This window comes from Oncorhynchus kisutch, linkage group LG27 (genome assembly GCF_002021735.2).
Source record: "Oncorhynchus kisutch isolate 150728-3 linkage group LG27, Okis_V2, whole genome shotgun sequence".
Classification (NCBI taxonomy): Eukaryota; Metazoa; Chordata; class Actinopteri; order Salmoniformes; family Salmonidae; genus Oncorhynchus; species Oncorhynchus kisutch.
The window spans coordinates 39,723,015-39,741,742 of record NC_034200.2 but is presented as its reverse complement, the minus strand read 5'-3'; the positions used below and the strand labels follow the sequence as shown (position 1 = coordinate 39,741,742).

The 18,728-nt window shown below is 44.5% G+C and overlaps 1 protein-coding gene across 1 annotated transcript in view; it reads right to left on the bottom strand.

The window, feature by feature from the left end:
- Positions 1-4,052: 4,052 nt before the first annotated feature.
- Positions 4,053-18,728, bottom strand: part of LOC109881553 (noelin-3-like) — a 15,629-nt gene continuing 953 nt past the window's right edge. Inside the window, exons 2-6 of the mRNA XM_031806373.1 lie at positions 15,844-15,987; positions 14,371-14,526; positions 12,967-13,186; positions 10,005-10,111; positions 4,053-8,800 (exon numbers count right to left, since the gene is read on the bottom strand). Of these exons, the coding sequence (XP_031662233.1) occupies positions 8,123-8,800; positions 10,005-10,111; positions 12,967-13,186; positions 14,371-14,526; positions 15,844-15,987 (1,305 nt within the window). The 3' untranslated portion in view covers positions 4,053-8,122. The remainder of the gene's footprint in view (positions 8,801-10,004; positions 10,112-12,966; positions 13,187-14,370; positions 14,527-15,843; positions 15,988-18,728) is intronic.

Here is an 18,728-nt window from a genome sequence, read left to right as displayed (position 1 = left end):
CATCATAGGTACACTTCAACTATGACAGACAAAATTAGAAAAGAATTCCAGAAAATCACATTGTAGGATTTTTAATGAATTTATTTGCAAATTATGGTGGAAAATAAGTATTTGGTCACCTACAAACAAGCAAGATTTCTGGCTCTCACAGACCTGTAACTTCTTCTTTAAGAGGCTCCTCTGTCCTCCACTCGTTATCTGTATTAATGGCACCTGTTTGAACTTGTTTTACCCCCACTGTATGTGTCGGGGGTCTAGGGTCAGTCTGTTATATCTGGAGTATTTATCCGGTCTTATCCTGTGTCTTGTGTGAATTTAAGTATGCTCTCTCTAATTCTCTCTCTCTCCCTCTCCCTCCCCTCCAGGAGGACCTGAGCCCTAGGACCATGCCTCAGGACTACCTGGCATGATGACTCCTTGCTGTCCCTAGTCCACCTGGCCGTGCTGCTGCTCCAGTTTCAACTGTTCTGACTGTAGCTATGGAACCCTGACCTGTTCTCCGGACGTGCTACCTTGTCCCGGACCTGCTGTTTTCAACTGTCTCTCTCTACCGCACCTGCTGTCTCTAACTCTGCATGCTTGGCTATGAAAAACCAACTGACATTTACCCCTGAGGTGCTGACTTGCTGCACCCTCGACAACCACTGTGATTATTATTATTATTCAAATGGTCATCTATGAACTTTTGAAGATCTTGGCCATGTTCTGTTATAATCTCCTGTTGGGGTTCTATGAACATTTGAACATCTTGGCCATGTTCTGTTATAATCTCCTGTTGGTCATCTATGAACATTTGAACATCTTGGCCATGTACTGTTATAATCCCCTGTTGGTCATCTATGAACATTTGAACATCTTGGCCATGTTCTGTTCTAATCTCCTGTTGGTCACCTATGAACATTTGAACATCTTGGCCATGTTCTGTTCTAATCTCCTGTTTGTCATCTATGAACATTTGAACATCTTGGCCAATCTCAACTCGGCACAGCCAGAAGAGGACTGGCCACCCCTCATAGCCTGGTTCCTCTCTAGGTTTCTTCCTAGGTTCCTGCCTTTCTACAGAGTTTTTCCTAGCCACCGTGCTTCTACACCTGCATTGTTTGCTGTTTGGGGTTTCATGCTGGGTTTCTGTACAAGCAGTTTGTGACATCGGCTGATGTAAAAAGGGCTTTAGAAATATATTTGATTTATAGATTGACGTCAGACCAGAGCAACAGCTGTTTGCTGACCAGGTCTTCAACACAAAAATTCACCCTATTCACTATACAGTATAGTGCACTACTTTGGACCAGCTCTGGTCAAACATAGTGCACTATTGAGGGAATAGGATGCCATTTGGGATACAGATAATATTCTCTGAGGACAGTATGCCATCTCATTAGTAAGACATCAATCACATCTATTGATCGGTTCAATGTAAAGTGCTTTACCTACAGGGTGTGAAGCAGTTCCATCATTAATCACGAGACACTTGGTGTTCTGAACCACTGTAGGGAAGGCCTGTTGTTGAATAGCAGAGAAGATAAAGATCTTTCATTTTTATATTCAGACAGTAGAATATAGAGGGGGAGACAGATCACAAATGGTCAGCCTGGACTGGGAAGCAAACCCCGGTCTCCGACACAGGGATGCAGTATTCTGGTTCAGGATATACTTCAGAGATCCTGGTTCAGTAGAGACTTCAGAGATGTGGTATCCTGGTTCAGTAGAGACTTCAGAAATGTGGTATCCTGGTTCAGTAGAGACTTCAGAGATGTGGTATCCTGGTTCAGTAGAGACTTCAGAGATGTGGTATCCTGGTTCAGTAGAGACTTCAGAGATGTGGTATCCTGGTTCAGGATATACTTCAGAGATGTGGTATCCTAGTTCAGTAGAGACTTCAGAGATGTGGTATCCTGGTTCAGGATATACTTCAGAGATGTGGTATCCTGGTTCAGTAGAGACTTCAGAGATGTGGTATCCTGGTTCAGTAGAGACTTCAGTGATGTGGTATCCTGGTTCAGGATATACTTCAGAGATGTGTGTCGTGTCTTTACTATCCAGCCAACAATACAGTGTATTTTACCAGAGCTATAAAAAATAAAAAAATCTGGTGCAGATTCGTGGGATAAATTAACCATCATGTTACGGCTTTCTAGGTGTGAAGGAGAGTCGGACCAAAATGCAGCGTGTAGATTGCGATCCATGTTAATGAAAAAACGTAAACACGAAGTAACAAACACTATAAAACAAAGAATGTAAATAACGAAACGAAAACCGAAACAGCCTATACTTGTGAAAACTAACAAAGATAGGAACAAGGACACTAAGGACAATCACCCACGACAAACTCAAAGAATATGGCTGCCTAAATATGGTTCCCAATCAGAGACAACGATAAACACCTGCCTCTGATTGAGAACCACTCCAGACAGCCATAGACTTAACTAGAACACCCCACTAGCTACAATCCCAATACATACACACCAAAACCCCAAGACAAAACACACCACAATACAAAAACCCCATGCCACACCCTGGCCTGACCCAATACATGAAGAAAAACACAAAATACTTAGACCAGGGCGTGACACATCATGAATATTTTTTCATAAACTCTACTTAATATATAAAAACGGTTATCAGAGAAAATAGATGAGATGAGATGAGATGGAGGTCATTACCATTTAATAAATTAATAAGGACGTTTTAGTTGTGCCGCAGAATTGTATATATTATGGTGTGGTACGGTTAAAAAAAATTTGGGAACCACTGGTCTAGGGAAAACTTCACCCTGGAGCTGCTGGTGGGTGTGTGGGGAGGGGTTCTGGTGGGGAGGGGTTCTGGTGGGTAGGGCTTCTGGTTGTGAGGGATTCTGGTGGGGAGGGATTCTGGTGGGGAGGGGTTCTGGTGGGGAGTGGTTCTGGTGGGGAGGGATTCTGGTGGGGAGGGGTTCTGGTGGGGAGGGATTCTGGTGGGTAGGGCTTCTGGTTGGGAGGGATTCTGGTGGGGAGGGATTCTGGTGGGGAGGGGTTCTGGTGGGGAGTGGTTTTGGTGGGGAGGGGTTCTGGTGGGGAGGGATTCTGGTGGGGAGGGGTTCTGGTGGGGAGGGGTTCTGGTGGGGAGGGATTCTGGTGGGGAGGGGTTCTAGTGGGGAGGGATTCTGGTGGAGAGGTCAGGGTGCTTTGGTGCATGGTCGTCTGCACACACACACACAAACACACACACACACACACACACATACACACACACACACACCATGGCAACAACACTCAGGTCAGACCTGATAGAGTGGTAATCACCATAGGAGCTCATTTACTCTGCTATTTTCCTGCAATTCTGATTAGAATCGCTTCAGTTTGTTCTGATAGAGATCACTAACAAATGCTTATATATATTATGTTCTTGTGGCCCGATTCATACTGGAGACTTGGACTTAAGTCATTAAAACATGGAATTAAAGCTGGACTCCTTAATGGTGAAACAGCCACGTCCGTTGTAGATATTACAACAACAAAGAAGTTACCGCAACCAACACTGTTTTTTTACCCTCTGACATCATTTCTCTGACATCATTGCTCTGACATCATTTCTCTAACATCATTGCTCTGACATCATTTTTCTGACATCATTGCTCTGACACCATTCATCTGACACCATTTATCTGACACCATTCATCGGACACCAATTATCTGACACCATACTCTGACACCATACTCTGACACCATTTATCTGACACCATTTCTCTGACACCATTCCTCTGACACCATTCTCTGACACCATTTCTCTGATACCATTGTACGCGTGATAGAACAACACAATATGTACTGTACGTTTTTTTTAGCAGACGGTCAGTGGCGCTGTTTCCCCGTCCGGCGCATTCCTTCTTTAAGGTCAAATGTTTGACTGAAGTCCATATTAAGTCAACTTATCTTAGGTCTGAATAGGGCCCGTAGAGATCACTGTTAGCGTAATGTGTGATCACATACAATCGATTCCTCATCAAGGTACAAAATAAAGATACTACATCGCCCCAGTTCCAACACAAACTAATGTTCGGAGCAAATCAAAACTTCATCAAAAACAATAATCATTTTATTTCCATATTGTAACACTAATTATGTATATAAATGTGTATTTTTCCTGTTCATCCATATACAGTATAATCAGACAATAGTCATTAATTGTGTTACAGTGGGAAAGAGAGATGGTTGCCGAGAGAGTCCACAGACAGAGTTTCGATGCTATCAGGACAGCCATAGGTTGCATCCAAAATGAAATCCTACTCCCTATATAGTGTGCTACTTTTGACCAGAGCCCTTTGGGACCTAGGGTGCCATTTGGGATGCAAGCCACGGAGAGCTAGACATGCTATCATTGACATTCATGCAGGACAGAACACCTGTTATCCTATGGACTTACAGAACAGACTGCACTGAATAAGGCATACTCCTATTGATACTGTTGCAATGGATACAAAAGCTAAGTTACCCAATCAGAGGCATGTTACCCAAGCCCAGCCAATCAGAGGCATGTTACCCAAGCCCACCCAATCAGAGGCATGTTACCCAAGCCCACCCAATCAAAGGCATGTTACCTAAGCCCATCCAATCAGACGCATGTTACCGAAGCCCACCCAATCAGAGGCATGTTACCCAGCCCAGCCAATCAGACGCATGTTACCCAAGCCCAGCCATTCAGAGGCATGTTACCCAAGCCCAGCCAATCAGAGGCATGTTACCGAAGCCCACCCAATCAGAGGCATGTTACCCAGCCCAGCCAATCAGACGCATGTTACCTAAGCCCAGCCAATCAGAGGCATGTTACCGAAGCCCACCCAATCAGAGGCATGTTACCCAGCCCAGCCAATCAGACGCATGTTACCCAAGCCCAGCCAATCAGAGGCATGATATCCAAGCCCAGACAATCAGAGGCATGTTACCTAAGCCCAGCCAATCAGACACATGTTACCGAAGCCCACCCAATCAGAGGCATGTTACCCAGCCCAGCCAATCAGACACATGTTACCCAAGCCCAGCCAATCAGAGGCATGTTACCCAGCCCAGCCAATCAGAGGCATGTTACCCAAGCCCAGCCAATCAGAGGCATGATATCCAAGCCCAGACAATCAGAGGCATGTTACCAAGCCCAGCCAATCAGACACATGTTACCCAAGCCCAGCCAATCAGAGGCATGTTACCCAAGCCCAGCCAATCAGAGGCATGTTACCCAAGCCCAGCCAATCAGAGGCATGTTACCCAAGCCCAGCCAATCAGAGCCAAGTTACCCAAGCCCAGCCAATCAGAGGCATGTTACCCAAGCCCAGTCAATCAGAGGCCTGTTACCCAAGCCCAGCCAATCAGAGGCATGTTACCCAAGCCCAGCCAATCAGAGCCATGTTACCCAAGCCCAGCCAATCAGAGCCATGTTACCCAAGCCCAGCCAATCAGAGGCATGTTACCCAAGCCCAGCCAATCAGAGGCATGTTACCCAGCCCAGCCAATCAGAGGCATGTTACCTAAGCCCAGCCAATCAGAGGCATGTTACACAAGCCCAGCCAATCAGAGGCATGTTACCCAAGCCCAGCCAATCAGAGGCATGTTACACAAGCCCAGCCAATCAGAGGCATGTTACCCAAGCCCAGCTAATCAGAGGCATGTTACCCAAGCCCAACCAATCAGAGGCATGTTACCCAAGCCCAGCCAATCAGAGGCATGTTACCCAAGCCCAGCCAATCAGAGGCATGTTACCCAAGCCCAGCCAATCAGAGGCATGTTACCCAAGCCCAGCCAATCAGAGGCATGTTACCAAGCCCAGCCAATCAGAGCCATGTTACCAAGCCCAGCCAATCAGAGGCATGTTACCCAAGCCCAGCCAATCAGAGGCATGTTACCCAGCCCAGCCAATCAGAGGCATGTTACCGAAGCCCACCCAATCAGAGGCATGTTACCCAGCCCAGCCAATCAGACGCATGTTACCTAAGCCCAGCCAATCAGAGGCATGTTACCGAAGCCCACCCAATCAGAGGCATGTTACCCAGCCCAGCCAATCAGACGCATGTTACCCAAGCCCAGCCAATCAGAGGCATGATATCCAAGCCCAGACAATCAGAGGCATGTTACCTAAGCCCAGCCAATCAGACACATGTTACCGAAGCCCACCCAATCAGAGGCATGTTACCCAGCCCAGCCAATCAGACACATGTTACCCAAGCCCAGCCAATCAGAGGCATGTTACCCAGCCCAGCCAATCAGAGGCATGTTACCCAAGCCCAGCCAATCAGAGGCATGATATCCAAGCCCAGACAATCAGAGGCATGTTACCAAGCCCAGCCAATCAGACACATGTTACCCAAGCCCAGCCAATCAGAGGCATGTTACCCAAGCCCAGCCAATCAGAGGCATGTTACCCAAGCCCAGCCAATCAGAGGCATGTTACCCAAGCCCAGCCAATCAGAGCCAAGTTACCCAAGCCCAGCCAATCAGAGGCATGTTACCCAAGCCCAGTCAATCAGAGGCCTGTTACCCAAGCCCAGCCAATCAGAGGCATGTTACCCAAGCCCAGCCAATCAGAGCCATGTTACCCAAGCCCAGCCAATCAGAGCCATGTTACCCAAGCCCAGCCAATCAGAGGCATGTTACCCAAGCCCAGCCAATCAGAGGCATGTTACCCAGCCCAGCCAATCAGAGGCATGTTACCTAAGCCCAGCCAATCAGAGGCATGTTACACAAGCCCAGCCAATCAGAGGCATGTTACCCAAGCCCAGCCAATCAGAGGCATGTTACACAAGCCCAGCCAATCAGAGGCATGTTACCCAAGCCCAGCTAATCAGAGGCATGTTACCCAAGCCCAACCAATCAGAGGCATGTTACCCAAGCCCAGCCAATCAGAGGCATGTTACCCAAGCCCAGCCAATCAGAGGCATGTTACCCAAGCCCAGCCAATCAGAGGCATGTTACCCAAGCCCAGCCAATCAGAGGCATGTTACCAAGCCCAGCCAATCAGAGCCATGTTACCAAGCCCAGCCAATCAGAGGCATGTTACCCAAGCCCAGCCAATCAGAGGCATGTTACCCAGCCCAGCCAATCAGAGGCATGTTACCTAAGCCCAGCCAATCAGAGGCATGTTACACAAGCCCAGCCAATCAGAGGCATGTTACCCAAGCCCAGCCAATCAGAGGCATGTTACACAAGCCCAGCCAATCAGAGGCATGTTACCCAAGCCCAGCCAATCAGAGGCATGTTACCCAAGCCCAACCAATCAGAGGCATGTTACCCAAGCCCAGCCAATCAGAGGCATGTTACCCAAGCCCAGCCAATCAGAGGCATGTTACCCAAGCCCAGCCAATCAGAGCCATGTTACCCAAGCCCAGCCAATCAGAGGCATGTTACCAAGCCCAGCCAATCAGAGGCATGTTACCAAGCCCAGCCAATCAGAGGCATGTTACTCAAGCCCAGACAATCAGAGGCATGTTACCTAAGCCCAACCAATCAGAGGCATGTTACCCAAGCCCAGCCAATCAGAGGCATGTTACCCAAGCCCAGCCAATCAGAGGCATGTTACTCAAGCCCAGACAATCAGAGGCATGTTACCTAAGCCCAACCAATCAGAGGCATGTTACCCAAGCCCAGCCAATCAGAGGCATGTTACCCAAGCCCAACCAATCAGAGGCATGTTACCAAGCCCAGCCAATCAGAGCCATGTTACCAAGCCCAACCAATCAGAGGCATGTTACCCAGCCCAGCCAATCTCTCATAGAGTCCAGTGTAGAGTAGCTGAAAGGAAAGGGATAAAGTGAAAATAAAGGCTTGTGTCAAAAGAGAGGAAAATGAGGAAGACTGTCAGGGCATGATGTCATCGTTAGAGGGCCAGATGATTTAAAATTGGGGTTGCTAGGTAGGACTACCAGAGAATATCATGACTCTGTCATGACATTGGGAGACAGTTCAGAGTTCGGAGGCCAACATCTTTAGTAATTCTTGCATTAGAAATTTGAAAGGGAAGCCAATAGATCTGAAGATGGATTGTCAAAAGAAGAGAGCAAAAATGACCATTTAGAGACCCAACAACAGAACTCCCACAATGACTGACGGAACACCGGAACACCAGGAATGTTAATCAGTGTTCCAGAGGTTCTTCCTCCTCAGGAATCGTCCTCTGTCTTGATGATGTGGAACAACGTGACATTGAACAGAACCTGGTGTCCATTGTTCCAGCCGTACAGCGCCCGGTCCCTGGCGTTGTAGTCCAACATGGACATGTGGAAGAACTGGTTATGGAAGGGGATGTCTGTGTACTCATAGCTGGATGTCTTGGTGGAGTACGCGTAGTAGACCTTAGCACCAGTCAGGTGAGAGTTGGTGATGTAGAGTGTTCCGCAGATCATAAAGGACTCCCCCGCGTTCCGTTTGGAATATTCCGTGTTCCAGGTTCCGAGGACCTGTAGCGTGTCGGGGTTGAGCTGGCTGATGACGATGTTTCCTGCGTTCTGATTGGTGGCGTAGACGGCCCACAGACCCAGCTCGTCGGCCATGAGGTCTATGTCGGAGAAGCCTCCCCAGGTGTAAGGGTAGACGTTGTGGAAGCCGGCGTTCTCCAGGGCTCTCTGGGTTACCACGCGCCCCGTCTCGAAGCGGTAACACACCACGATGTTACTCTGGACCTTGTTGTAGTACAGAGAGCCGTTGTACACCACGTGGTCGGTCCCGGCCCACTTGAACGGCAGGTTGTAGGTTCGAGACTCGACCCCGGAAACAAAGTCTGCTATGGACTTGTACTCTTTGACAATCTTGTTGTTGGTGTAGCTATCCATGTACCAGACCTGGGTTAGAACACAAGTACAAAAGAACATTAGCAATTTAACGGTCTACTCTGTACGTACATTAGTCACAACATAGCACATGGGTCGTTCCACCAAACCTTTGGAAGTGTCCCGTAACTACTATTTTAACGAATTTCAACATTCTGTCATAAAACGTATGTTAAACTTCATTTAAAAAAAAATCCTATCTCAAGAGGTTAAATAACAATAAATACTATAGTAATAAGTCCATATTAAGTATTAAATAAAGTAACAGGGTTCATCTTGGATCATAAAGTCCCTTCTGACAGGAGGAATGGAAGCGTGTTGTATGCAACAGGGAGTGACAATTGAATGCCAGCTTCACGTAAAAAATATGTATGTATATAATTGACATTTCTAGTCTGTCTATCTATTAGTAACAGGGTTGACGTGTAATGCTCGTTCCACTCAGTTTTCCACCACAAAACATACCAGACAAGGGACAAAAAAAGAGTGAAACCAGCACACCTACTTTAAAGCTATTATTTGACTATTAGAAATATTTAAAATATTCTGTAAAGAAATAGTTTTACCATATTAAGAGGAGAATTCAGTTCACGTAAAAGTGTTGACCATAAAATGAGGGACAGACGTTGTCAAAGAAACAAAATAACTAGGGTTTTACAATGATGGTGCAAATTTAGGATAAATCTTGGGATTAAATTTAGGATAGATCTTGGGATTAAGTTTAGGATAAATGTTGGGATTAAGTTTAGGATAAATCTTGGGATTAAATTTAGGATACATTTTGGGATTAAGTGGGTTAAATATTCCTAGAAGTGACACAGGGTTGACGAAGGGTCAAAATACTGGATTTTGGCACTTTAGCCACCAGGGAGTGTCGTCGTGGCTGATTGAGGCTGGAGAGTAATCTAGGAGCCCATAAAGCTGCCAGGAGGTCAGCCCAAGGGAGAGGTTGGAAGAGGTGAGAGGTTGCTACCCGATATACGTCCTCACGGTCTGCTAGAACCAAGGGGCTCGGTGTTCTACCCCAGAGGAGACAGCATTCCCCGGGGGCCAGAAGGTGGTAACCCGGAAGAGGTCTCCTGGAGGAAACCGGGTTTATTTTATTTTTTGGTTTAAATAAACACCCTTGAAACTGAGGTATCATACTTGTGTCTGTGTTTAGATCAAACCACCTGGTCTGAGAAACTATCTGTCTTTCTGTCCTCCCTCCACTCACCCGGTTGTTTCTAGGGGAGGCCTGTGGATCAGTCATCCAAGCTCCAAACCGTGTACCAGAGGTCTTCACTGTCACAGGTCCAGTGATCTTCATCAGTTTACCACATGCTGTTCACACACACGCACACACACACACACACACACACACATACCACTCAGATTAGATTTCCCCTGACTGTGTTAGTTCTTAACAGCTCATTTCATGCCTCTGACCACTGGAACACTCCACCTGTTATCTAGTTAATCTGTGACCATGGCTGCATCCCAAATGGAACGCTATTCCTTATTCCCATTGTGCTCTGGTCAAAACTAGTGCACTATGTGACTAGGGTGTCATTTGGGATGTACTCTAGGTCACACAGCTCCATCTCACTAACGAGCCTATCTGATACACTAAAGTACATCAAAAATGTAACATTGTGTGTTTCCCTTAATACATTTCCAGTACCAGGTAAGAAACTGCTTAGATTCGGATCAAAAAGCGAGATACCTTTAAAGAGACCGTCACAGTTCACTCCAACATCAAAGTTGATCAGTTTTCAGACCTCCACATGTACAGTGGCTTGCAAAAGTATTCACCCCCTTGGCATTTTTCCTATTTTGTTGCCTTATAACCTGGTATTAAAATTGATTTGGGGGGGTTTATTTCATTTGATTTACACAACATGCCACTTTGAAGTTGAAAAATATTTACAAACAAGTAAAAACATTTTTAAAAAGAAGAAAACTTGACCATGCATAATTATTCACCCCTCCAAAGTCAATACTTTGTAGAGACACCTTTTGCAGCAATTACATCTGCAAGTATCTTGGGGTATGTCTCTATAAGCTTGGCACATCTAGCCACTGGGATTGTTGCCCATTATTCAAGGCAAAACTGCTCCAGCTCCTTCAAGTTGGATGGGTTCTGCTGGTGTACAGCGATCTTTAAGTCCTACCACAGATTCTCAATTGGATTGACGTCTGGGCCATTCCAAGACATTTAAATGTTTCCCCTTAAACCACTCGAGTGTTGCTTTATCAGTGTGCTTAAGGTCATTGTCCTGCTGGAAGGTGAACCTCCGTTCCAATCTCAAATCTCTAGAAGACTGGAACAGGGTTCCCTCTTTTCCTTCAATTCTGGTCTCCCAGTCCCTGCTGATGGAAAAACATCCCCGCAGCAGGATGCTGCCACCAACATGTAAACATGGTGTAAAAACAAATAGAACGTAAGCAGAATCCGTGTGGATGAGGCAAGGTAGACCAACACAAGATGTGACTGGTCTGGGCCATATCTGAGCAGAATCCGTGTGGATGAGGCAAGGTAGACCAACACAAGATGTGACTGGTCTGGGCCATATCTGAGCAGAATCCGTGTGGATGAGGCAAGGTAGACCAACACAAGATGTGACTGGCCTGGGCCATATCTGAGCAGAATCCGTGTGGATGAGGCAAGGTAGACCAACACAAGATGTGACTGGTCTGGGCCATATCTGAGCAGAATCCGTGTGGATGAGGCAAGGTAGACCAACACAAGATGTGACTGACCTGGGCCATATCTGAGCAGAATCCGTGTGGATGAGGCAAGGTAGACCAACACAAGATGTGACTGGTCTGGGCCATATCTGAGCAGAATCCGTGTGGATGAGGCAAGGTAGACCAACACAAGATGTGACTGGTCTGGGCCATATCTGAGCAGAATCCGTGTGGATGAGGCAAGGTAGACCAACACAAGATGTGACTGACCTGGGCCATATCTGAGCAGAATCCGTGTGGATGAGGCAAGGTAGACCAACACATGATGTGACTGGCCTGGGCCATATCTGAGCAGAATCCGTGTGGATGAGGCAAGGTAGACCAACACAAGATGTGACTGGTCTGGGCCATATCTGAGCAGAATCCGTGTGGATGAGGCAAGGTAGACCAACACAAGATGTGACTGGTCTGGGCCTTATCTGATCTTGTGAAGGCTACTGGACACGCACATGGGTTAATCATACATAGACAACATCGGCCTGAACTTGTGAAGACCTTTGGATAGGAACATTAGCTAATCAGTTATAGGCACCATTAGACCTGCAGTAGGAGTATCCAATAGAATCTATGCCCCAATGTCTGAGCCTCCATACAGTGGAGTGACGATGTTTATGTAAGGGTGAAACTGTATAAAAGCAGAGCACTAAGAATGGAGATTCAGTATTTGCTCGGCTTTGCTTCTTTTTTGTAATGAAGTCTATTTGAATTCACATAGTTATGCACACTCAAGTTTTCTGTTTTTTTTGGTCCTATTTCTTGTTTGTTTCACAATACAAAATATTTAGCATCTTCAAAGTTGTAGGCATGTTGTGTAAATCAAATGAACCCCCCCCACAAAATCAATTTTAATTCCAGGTTGTAAGGCAACGAAATAGGAAAAATGCCAAGGGGGGTGAATACTTTTTCAAGTGTAACGCTTGTCCTCTTCTTCTGACGAGGAGTAAGAGATATCGGACCAACTTGCAGCGTGGTAAGTGTCCATTTTAATGTGAAAAAACTGAACACTACAAAATACAAATTAACAAAGTGAAACAAATGAAACAAACGAAAACTATCCTGTGTGGCACAAACACTAACACGGAAAATAATCACCCACAACTCAAAAGTGAAACCAGGCTACCTAAGTATGGTTCTCAATCAGGGACAACGATTGACAGCTGCCTCTGATTGAGAACCATACCAAGCCAAACACAGAAATCCCAAAACATAGAAAAAGGAACATAGACAACCCACCCAACTCACGCCCTGACCATACTAAACAAAGACATAACAAAAGAACTAAGGTCACAGCAAGCCACTGTAGTAGCCTAAACCGTTCCCTGTAACATTGAATTTGGTAAATAGAATATGAATGACAGTCATCCAATATGCTATAATAGAAACCATGCTCAAAAAAAGAATCCTAAACGCCACTGGTGTGTCTGTCCGTGTGTTTGCTTGTGACTCACTGAGTTTGCTCATGCAGTTGCGTAGCCTGCTCTCCAGATTCAGGACCCTCTGTTGTAGTTCCTCATAGTCATAGGTTCCTATCTCCTCCTGGATGGCTGTGAGCACCATGGAGAGATTCCTGATCTCCTGTTTAAACTGGGAGATGAGCTGGGCATCTGTCTTATACTGTTCCAACACAGGGATCAGAGGCTGTAGGGCATCCATCTTACCCTTCAACTCCTATAGGGAGGGAAACACAGGGTTCAATTCAATACAGTTCAACTCCTGTGGAAGGACAAACACAAGCCCAGCGGACAAAATGTTGCATGGAACATCAATCATTATCATCCAGGAACATCAATCATTATCATCCAGGAACATCAGTCATTATCATCCAGGAACAACAGTCATTATCGTCCAGGAACATCAATCATTATCATCCAGGAACATCAATCATTAGCATCCTGGAACATCAATCATTAGCTTCCTGGAACATCAATCATTAGCTTCCCGGAACATAAATCATTAGCTTCCCGGAACATCAATCATTAGCTTCCCGGAACATCAATCATTAACTTCCAGGAACATCAATCATTAGCTTCCCGGAACATCAATCATTAGCTTCCCGGAACATACATTTTTAGAATCCTGGAACATCAATCATTAGCATCCTGGAACATCAATCATTATCATACTGGAACATCAATCATTAGCTTCCCGGAACATCAATCAATAGCTTCCCGGAACATCAATCATTATCATACTGGAACATCAATCATTAGCTTCCTGGAATATCAATCATTAGCTTCCTGGAATATCAATCATTAGCTTCCCGGAACATCAATCATTAGCATCCTGGAACATCAATCATTATCATACTGGAATATCAATCATTAGCTTCCCGGAATATCAATCATTAGCTTCCTGGAATATCAATCATTAGCTTCCCGGAACATCAATCATTAGCTTCCCGGAATATCAATCATTAGCTTCCCGGAATATCAATCATTAGCTTCCTGGAATATCAATCATTAGCTTCCCGGAATATCAATCATTAGCTTCCCGGAACATCAATCATTATCATCCTGGAACATCAATCATTATCATACTGGAACATCAATCATTAGCTTCCCGGAACATCAATCATTAGCATCCCGGAACATCAATCATTAGCTTCCTGGAATATCAATCAATAGCTTCCCGGAACATCAATCATTAGCTTCCCGGAACATCAATCAATAGCTTCCCGGAACATCAATCATTAGCTTCCCGGAACATCAATCATTAGCTTCCTGGAACATCAATCATTAGCTTCCAGGAACATCAATCATTAGCTTCCAGGAACATCAATCATTAGCATTGTGTCAAAGGATATTGTATGTCCCTGCAAATGTTCCTCTAATTTACCTTTCAAACAGACTTACCTGGAAGTTTCTGTTGACCTGTGTCTTCTTGTTGGTCTCTATCTGTCTGAACTTTGACCTTAGCTCTTTGAACTGGCCTTCCATCCTCATGATGTACTGGAAGTCTCTCTGAGTCCGCAGGTTCAACACCTCGATTGACTGGGACATGTTCTGGACCTACAGGACAAGAGAAGAAGAAGAGTCATCAAATTAATTGTTCTGCACCTTATCGAAAGAAAAGAAGAAGAGGCATCCCATTAGTTGTTCTGCACCTTAACAAAAGAGAAGAAGAGGCATCCCATTAGTTGTTCTGCACCTTATCGAAAGAAAAGAAGAAGAGGCATCCCATTAGTTGTTCTGCACCTTAACGAAAGAGAAGAAGAAGAGGCATCCCATTAGTTGTTCTGCACCTTAACAAAAGAGAAGAAGAGGCATCCCATTAGTTGTTCTGCACCTTAATGAAAGAGAAGAAGAAGAGGCATCCCATTAGTTGTTCTGCACCTTAACGAAAGAGAAGAAGAAGAGGCATCACATTAGTTGTTCTGCACCTTAACGAAAGAGAAGAAGAAGAGGCATCACATTAGTTGTTCTGCACCTTAACGAAAGAGAAGAAGAGGCATCACATTAGTTGTTCTGCACCTTAACGAAAGAGAAGTAGAGGCATCTCATTAGTTGTTCTGCACCTTAATGAAAGAGAAGAAGAAGAGGCATCCCATTAGTTGTTCTGCACCTTAACGAAAGAGAAGAAGAAGAGGCATCACATTAGTTGTTCTGCACCTTAACGAAAGAGAAGAAGAAGAGGCATCACATTAGTTGTTCTGCACCTTAACGAAAGAGAAGAAGAAGAGGCATCACATTAGTTGTTCTGCACCTTAATGAAAGAGAAGAAGAAGACACAACATTGGTTTTCTGCACCTTAATGAAAGAGAAGAAAAAGACACAACATTGGTTTTCTGCACCAACAGGATTGAAATGTTTTGACTACTGTTTTGGTTTTCTTTTGTCAATAAAAAAATAAAATAAGGTTGATTTATTTTTAAAGGATAGGGACAACAGTGGTGGGTTTAATTTGAAGTGTATTTAAAAAAAACATTTTTTTTATAGCTCGTCAGTTGGTGTGGAACGGGTCTGGACAAAGTTCATCCAACAGTTAGTTACAATACTTCCTCCATTGTGTTTGCCTTCTACAAAAAAGAACCAACAAAATCACCACTACATCAAGCTAGAACTCTGAGCTACATTATCCACACTCCTCTGATTCCAATGATGGGATCCTGAAATGGCCTGGTTGAAACTGCCCTAAGGCATGTTTGTACATTAGTGTTAACTTTACCACACTGGACCACAGTGAAGAAGATAGGGAAACCCCCTGGCCTGCTATACAGACAGAATACATTAAAGGCACATATTTCATAGATTAATATCATAGATAGAGAGTAATGCGAGTGACGTTGGTTCATCATGTGTGTGTGCGTGTGTGTATGTATCTAGAACCTTCTCCAGTAGCTGACGGAGCTGTCCCTCCTTGGCGTCTCTGGAGCAGAGGTTCTGTTCAGGAGCCACCACTGTACAGATACACCTCCCCTCTGCATCCTGGGCCGAGCTGTACACCTGCCAGCCTTCCTTAGGCTTGACTGTCTACACACACACACACACACACACACACAAACAGACACATACACACACACACACAATGTTCAAGTGAGCTCATTACTCAGTAAAATGGTCTCTGATGGATATTCTTCAAGACAAAAAATAACCAATGCAAGAGTCCCGTCATGTGGCCATCGGCTAACACACAGTATCTGTCTGGTTAACAGTATCTGTCTGGTTAACAGTATCTGTCTGGTTAACAGTATCTGTCTGGTTAACACACCGTGTCAGTCTGGTTAACAGTATCTGTCTGGTTAACAGTATCAGTCTGGTTAACAGTATCTGTCTGGTTAACAGTATCTGTCTGGTTAACAGTATCTGTCTGGTTAACAGTATCTGTCTGGTAAACAGTATCTGTGTGGTTATGTCTATAATGATGTAAAGGTGATGTCTATACCCGTTATTGTCTATACCCTAGGTAAACAGTATCTGTGTGGTTATGTCTATAATGATGTAAAGGTGATGTCTATACCCGTTATTGTCTATACCCTAGGTAAACAGTATCTGTGTGGTTATGTCTATAATGATGTAAAGGTGATGTCTATACCCGTTATTGTCTATACCCTAGGTAAACAGTATCTGTGTGGTTATGTCTATAATGATGTAAAGGTGATGTCTATACCCGTTATTGTCTATACCCTAGGTAAACAGTATCTGTGTGGTTATGTCTATAATGTTGTAAAGGTGATGTCTATACCCGTTATTGTCTATACCCTAGGTAAACAGTATCTGTGTGCTTATGTCTATAATGATGTAAAGGTGATGTCTATACCCGTTATTGTCTATACCCTAGGAAAACAGTATCTCTGTGGTTATGTCTATAATGATGTAAAGGTGATGTCTATACCTGTTATTGTCTATACCCTAGGTAAACAGTATCTGTGTGGTTATGTCTATAATGATGTAAAGGTGATGTCTATACCCGTTATTGTCTATACCCTAGGTAAACAGTATCTGTGTGGTTGTGTCTATAATGATGTAAAGGTGATGTCTATACCCGTTATTGTCTATACCCTAGGTAAACAGTATCTGTGTGGTTATGTCTATAATGATGTAAAGGTGATGTCTATACCCGTTATTGTCTATACCCTAGGTAAACAGTATCTGTGTGGTTGTGTCTATAATGATGTAAAGGTGATGTCTATACCCGTTATTGTCTATACCCTAGGTAAACAGTATCTGTGTGGTTATGTCTATAATGATGTAAAGGTGATGTCTATACCCTAGGTAAATCAATAGACATGGCCATTTATGTTGACATTCGATGGTGGGCTGGACCGGCGGCCATCTTTGTGGTAGTAATAAGATGTTATCATTTCAATTCAATTCAAATTGCAGTGGTCTGAAGGTTTAGGTCCATTCTATGGAACTATGTTTATGATTGAAATGACACCCCATCCGGGGATTCAAGAGCACGTTGTGTTTCAACCGATGGTTCGCACTACAAAGTAGGGTGTGATCCACAACATATATGTGTGGGGAGAGATGTGTTTTTAGATATTTTGGGATAAAGATTTGTGTTTATTTTTTATAATCTAAATGTATATTTAAACGTCCAATGCAGTGTTTTTATCTCAATATCAAATCATTTCTGGGTAACAATGAAGTACCTTACTGTGATTAAATATATAAATAGATATCAATTCAAAATGGTCAAAAAGAAACTAAAATAGTTTCTTCGCAAAGAGCAATTTTCTCAAACAATAATTTTTGCTAGTACTGTCTGGGAGTGGTCTGAGTGGGGAGGGTACACTGAAAACTAGCTGTTATTGGGAAGAGAGGTTTGGAACTCTCTTTCTTATTGGTCTAATAATGTATTTGTCACCTGGTGATGTCACTAGGCAGGCCAAAACTCCAGCTATCTACACTTGAAATAATCATGGTAGAATTACCGACCAGGGGGCCCCCCATTGATTTTGTTAGTCACTCTCACTCAGACATCATATTAAAGACGGCAAACATTTCTCTCCACCCTACGGAAAAATATGTAGAATTGCATGAAATTAGCTCTAAATCGTATACTTTTATTCTCTCTATACTATCAAGAAAGGGGGGGGTGCTAAAATGTTTTGCTCTCAAGGTGGGGAGGTGCCTCCCAACAAAATGTTGCTTAAGGCCCCGAAAAGGCTAGGACCGGCTCTTCCTCCTTCCTCCAAGTGTGGGCATGGATGTGAGTACACAGAGCCGCAAGCCACTATGGTCCCTCATGACAAGTTCAGATTGTTTTGTGCCCCCCCCACACCCCATCCCCAGTAAAGTTACACCATCGCTGTCTTAGATGGTCTCTCTATTTAGAACCAATAGGAAATTGGTCAGTGTAATTGTGTTGTATCATGATTGAACCCAACATTAAAAAATAGTTACTTCTCTGGCAACTTCCAAGAATCAATATCAGAATACAGTCATATACAGTGATGTTGGCAAAGGGAGAGAGAGAGAGAGAGAGAGAGAGAGGGAGAGAGAGAGAGAGAGAGAGAGAGAGAGAGAGAGAGAGAGAGAGAGAGAAACAGAGGGGAGGAGGCAGCGAGAGAGGGGGGAGGGAGAGTGAAAAAGAGGGGGGAGACAGAGAGAGAGAAGAGAGAGAGAGGGAGAGAGAGAGAGAGAGAGAGAGAGAGAGGGGAGGAGGCAGAGAGAGAGAAGGGAGAGAGAGCCAGAGGGGAGGAGGCAGAGAGAGAGAAGGGAGAGAGAAAGTGAGAGGGAGAGAAAGAGAGAGAGGGAGAGAGAGG